Here is a 5,101-nt window from a genome sequence, read left to right as displayed (position 1 = left end):
CACACACACACACACACGCGAAATCACACAAGCCCAAATAAAACGTCTCACTCTTAGGTCCTTACCGGTAAACGCGGACTAATCTCTGCTGAACACCGGTGACAAAAAAACCGGCAGGGCCGTGGAGGAGCTTCAGCCATTTCTAAGCAGGAGACTAGTTCGTACGGTACGGACGGGAAGCAACAAGGGACAACAAAACCTGACTTTTTGCGATGGGAAAGACCAGTGGAAACGGAAACGTAACGTTACCATGGTAGCTAGAACAAAAATAGTAGACGAAGACTTCCGGTTTCATATTTTCCCTTCAAATAAGAGCGAGGAAATCCAACATGAAAAGATGTTTTAATTCTATTCGGTTATCACAAATAATGTGACATTTAAAATAGCTTACTGACATAAAACACATTTTAATTATAGTTTGAACTGTAGAGGCTGAGCAGAAGTAATTCAGAACACAATTGGACACTGTGCAGTCTTTCTGTCATTGGATGTCAGGTCTTTCCACAGAAAACACTAAAATATACATGTATACATTTAATATACAATAACATTTTCAGCCATTCCTGAGACATTTTGAGAATACAGTGAACACATAGGACAGTTTCTTTGAAGACTGTGCTTCAAATGCTAGTTTTGTGTGATGTGGTGTGTGTGTTTACATACATGATGGGGACAACATATTAGAAACATCTTTACATAATGCAATTCAAAACAACATCACTACACTAATGGTGTCAGTATGTGTGTTTTCTCAAAATGTTGGGCCTGTCACAATGGAAAATACTCTGATAATGTTATGGAGTCAAAGTATTGAGACTGTCTCAAGAGCAATTTCAGGGACTTGGGTCAACCGTCTGATTTTACAATGTGCATTTGAGTGGGTTACATTATTTTATGATTATTTTTAAGCAGAATTGTTAAGGAACGGGGTGATAATTGTTTGGCTTTTGTGTAAAATGCAGTGTTTTGTCCGTGTCCGGGGTCCTGTAGAGGTTGTGCTCTTATTTTGAAAAAACTACAACCGGAAGTGTTGTTCTTGTTTTCGGTAGCTAACTCAGCTGCTTCAAAGTCAGCTACTACGGTAGCAGTAAAAGGCCTTATTGCAGTCCGTTAGCGGTGTTTTCGAAACATATATTTAATCCTGTTACGACCATGGAGTCTAGCGATGCGGGTAAATCTTTACTGTGAATTTGAACGAGATGCTAACTCTAAATATGTAACTAGAAGCTGCCCTTAGCAAACACTTACGTTAGCAGGGAGAGCTGTTAGCCTTACTGAGCTAGCTTATGTAGTCGTAGAAATCTAGTCTGCTGGCATATAACCAGTGTACAACGTTGGCTAGCTGTTAGCTGTGAGCTAAGCTAAACAAGGTAGTTTTCAAACACGACAATGTGCATAAACGCAATGTATACTTAAGAGAAGGAAAACCCAACCTTCCTAAAGTCTGCAACCTGTAATATACACATGTAATGACATATCGCCTTTTTAACCCCAGTTAAAAGTCTTAACAGCTGTTAGAAGTTGTTTTTGCTGTTCGATTTAGCTAAGCTTTCTTGTTTGCTGAGGTTAGTTTGCAATGCATGGTTGGAATATTATATATAAAAATAACATATGTATCTGCCTTTCTGAAGTTAAACCCCAGAAACTTCCAATCATTGGGACACAAATGTCATAGGATGGATACCAGACAACTGCATGCTCCACTGCTACCTAACATGCTCATTGTTGTCACATACTGCCTTTTTTCCCTTTAATCTGTTTTAGGGCGAGGAGGATGGAGGTCTAAGCCTGTCCAGCCACAGAAGAACAAGATGAACATGAATATTCTCCGTCAAGAGAAGCTGATAGCTCAGAAGAAGAAAGAGATTGAGGCCAGAATGGCAGAGCAAGCCAAAATGAATGTGCAAACCCCAAGCAAACCCCTGCCTCCAATGTAACTATATACTTAAGGATCTGCTAATAAATCTCAGCAAACAGTCAACATATAGAAATCATTTTCTTTTTTAAAGTACAGTAAAGCCTGGTGCTGTCAGCTTTGTTATGCATGAATGTTTTCTTTGACCCCAACTTTGACCTAAAATAATAACAAATATTTTGTTTGATCCCAGAAGTTCGCCCAGTCTCCAAGGAGCTTCTTCAAACAAGTTCGCAAATGATGGAAGCTTCTTACAGCAGTTCATGAGGATGCAGAAAGACAAGTCCAACAATGTGTCGGGTTAGTACCTTGATCTGCCCAGTTTTTACTAAAAGGTTTTGTTTTATCGCAGTGAATATATATCATTGTAATGTTGTTTAGTGAAATTTAACACACCAACAGAAACACTTGCATACATACAGATACAGAATAATAGCTGTGACCTTGTAGTTTTGGCTTATGTAAAACACAGATGAAGAGGCTTCAGGCTGTCAACAATAAGTCCTTGACAGCAGTACAGTTTGTGGGAGGTAGAGGTTTTTTAAAGAGGACATCCTGACCCAAGGAATCTAGTTTAGAATAGGGATCATGAATATTGCCTAACTTTATTTGCTTGTGTTGGTTACTGCCAAATATTCTGGTTGAGCAAGAGTCCTTACCATCTTTTGCAGAGTGTATAATAGTATTTACCTGAAGGCTATTTCTAGATTGTTTAAATAAAAAAATAAAAAACTCTTTCTAGGTTCCACCAGTGATACCAAAACTCCCTCAACCTCAACTTCATCAGGAGGAAACGCACTGCAGAAAAAGAGCATTCTTGTTGGCAAGCGGCCTGGCCTTGGAGTCAGTAGCATGCTCAGTCAGTTCAAGAACTACTCACAGTCCAAGAAGAATCCCGTTCTCAGCCAGAGGCCGAGTGTGTTTTGTTCTCCAGAAGATGAAGATGAGGAAGAAGAGGCTGATTACTCCAAATTCTTAGAGATGAAAGGTAATTCAAGGCCTGTGTTTTTCAGTGTATCTCTGGACAACTCCATGGCTTGGACATTTCAGTGCATCTTCTGCCTACTCCAGTGGCGCAGTTGCCTTGTGACTGGCATTTTGTCATAGGTGCCCTTAGAGTAAATGTACTCATAGCCTGCTTAAAGTCTCTCCCCCAGAGGATTCAGACACCAGACTCATTATCGACAAGATGGCCTCTTTTGTGGCGGAGGGAGGACCTGAGCTGGAGAGAAAGGCCAAGGAGGACTACAAGGACAATCCCATTTTCTCGTAAGTTTGTAGCTATAGTACTTGTATATAGTTACTTGTACTGTATTTTTAAACTCATCTGATTTAAACTGTTTGCCTTTCAGATTTTTATATGATAAGAGCAGCTTGGAGTATCTCTACTACAAAAAAAGAGTTGCACATTTGAGAAAGGATTTGCTAAGACCTGAGAATACATCAGATAATGGTAAGATTACCTAATCTCAAACGCTGTCTTTTGTCTCTGTTTTGTTTGTCTCGCCTTTCCTGTCAGACATACTAAAATTTAATTGAAATTGACGAGGCTATATCGACACACTGTCCACCCCTTTTGCAAACATAATTGGCAGTTAACACAACGTGTGAAACCCTGTTTCTTAATAGCACGGTGTAGTCCCACTAACTACAGTAAATGTGCCATTATTACTGTTTCCCCAAACTAGAACATTAAGCACAATGGACCAATTTAACCTTGCCTGTTAACTTTATGGGCAGAAGAATCGCTTACTGTCTTATTCATTAAAATGTAATAACATACCCATGTGACTCTTCTTTAAGGTCTTCTTTGATTCAGTATTCAGTTGCATATAAAAAGACACTGGCTTCAAGACCACACAAAAACCATTTCTAGTCAAGGATTCTACATATATAAAGGTCATGGCTTCTTCTGTTTTAATATAACACAAGAGTTAATAAATCAGTTTTTTGATTGGACTAAATAGTGCACTACACTTCAGCCAATGAACACAATTTTGTCTATATTGCTCCTAATTAAATCATATTACAATTTTAAAGATGGACTAAAGATTCTAGTTTTTTTTCTTTCGTTTATGCACAGAAGTATACATGCAGATACAAGTTTCAGAGTGCATGCATACTATATGTAGTGGAGCATGTCTGGGCTTTATATGGTCTTTATTTGTAAAAGCCTCACATCTATATAGTTCCCCATTCACCACCCTTTTCCCCCCTTACTCCTCCTCCCTCCTTCCTCTTCTTATCCCCTATTAGCTCTAGACTGGTGGTGTGTGAGGGCCAGTTGAGTACGGTACAGTAGTATAGTGTGAATTGAGTCCCAGTACTGATAGGCTGCTTAAAGTCTCCCCCCCAGTGGACGCGGAGACCCAGCAGGTGGCTGAGAAGCTGGCCAGGTTTGTGGCGGAGGGTGGTCCCGAGCTGGAAGCTATCGCTGCTGAGCGCAACCGAGACAACCCTGCCCTCAGGTCAGCCACTGTATATGTGACTGTGTTTTCTAATCTTGACACTTTTTAATGTCTCATTTGTCTCACACAAAATATCTGCTGTCTGTGCTTCAGTTTTTTATATGACCACCAAAATCCGGCCTATCACTTCTACAAAGAGAAATTACATGAGTATCGTGCCGCAGCCCCCCAGTGCTCTTCGCCTCCAGCAGCAGAGTCGAGGATAGACTTTCAGCGACAAGCTGCACCACCATTGCCAGTAATCCCTCCACCGCTGAACCCTGCGTCTCTACAGCACATTCAGGAGACAGACACTCCTCCTGTTAAACGGAAGAGGAAGAGTCGATGGGGATCTGAGGATGACAAAGTCGACTTACCCATTCCTCCCATCATTGTTCCCCCAGAGATTAATGTTCCAGACCTTAACACACCCGCTCTCTCTGGTACATGAACTTGTGTTTTACATTCTGTAAACATGTGCACATACGCATTCTGTTTGTTTTTACTTGTGTGGCATGAAAGTAATTAAACTAAAACCTAAACTTGGTGCAACCCCTTTAGTACGCAGTGCCAATACAAGCTAATACAAATGTCAATTTTTAGAAGAACCATAGAAGATACTGTGATCATTGCCAAGAAATTAGTGCGGCTATCATCATACATATTGATGCAAGGACACAAAGTGTCGCTTTTTAAGTGAGAATAGTTTTTGAAATCACATTTTAATTTGCCATTTTGG

General features: G+C 40.2%; 2 protein-coding genes across 4 annotated transcripts in view; one reads left to right on the top strand and one right to left on the bottom strand.

The window, feature by feature from the left end:
- The window catches only part of rnf126 (ring finger protein 126), a 5,952-nt gene extending 5,755 nt beyond the window's left edge, over nucleotides 1-197 (bottom strand). Inside the window, exon 1 of the mRNA XM_035670678.1 lies at nucleotides 66-197. Coding sequence (XP_035526571.1) covers nucleotides 66-140 — 75 coding nt within the window. The 5' untranslated portion in view covers nucleotides 141-197. The remainder of the gene's footprint in view (nucleotides 1-65) is intronic.
- The window catches only part of sugp1 (SURP and G patch domain containing 1), an 8,898-nt gene continuing 3,916 nt past the window's right edge, over nucleotides 120-5,101 (top strand). The window contains exons 1-8 of one of the 3 annotated variants that reach the window (XM_035670677.1): nucleotides 120-253; nucleotides 1,765-1,933; nucleotides 2,109-2,215; nucleotides 2,658-2,903; nucleotides 3,061-3,184; nucleotides 3,268-3,368; nucleotides 4,260-4,383; nucleotides 4,477-4,805. In XM_035670677.1, the coding sequence (XP_035526570.1) occupies nucleotides 1,812-1,933; nucleotides 2,109-2,215; nucleotides 2,658-2,903; nucleotides 3,061-3,184; nucleotides 3,268-3,368; nucleotides 4,260-4,383; nucleotides 4,477-4,805 (1,153 nt within the window). In that variant the 5' untranslated portion in view covers nucleotides 120-253; nucleotides 1,765-1,811. Of the gene's footprint in view, nucleotides 254-1,013; nucleotides 1,172-1,764; nucleotides 1,934-2,108; nucleotides 2,216-2,657; nucleotides 2,904-3,060; nucleotides 3,185-3,267; nucleotides 3,369-4,259; nucleotides 4,384-4,476; nucleotides 4,806-5,101 lie in introns of those variants that run through there. The other 2 variants (XM_035670676.1, XM_035670674.1) reach the window with 2 other exon arrangements.

Source organism: Morone saxatilis, unplaced genomic scaffold (assembly GCF_004916995.1).
Source record: "Morone saxatilis isolate NCDOM2014 unplaced genomic scaffold, NCSU_SB_2.0 Contig23, whole genome shotgun sequence".
In the NCBI taxonomy this organism is placed as follows: domain Eukaryota; kingdom Metazoa; phylum Chordata; class Actinopteri; family Moronidae; genus Morone; species Morone saxatilis.
The sequence above is the reverse complement of the archived record's forward strand: the minus strand, read 5'-3'. Positions and strand labels throughout refer to the sequence as shown.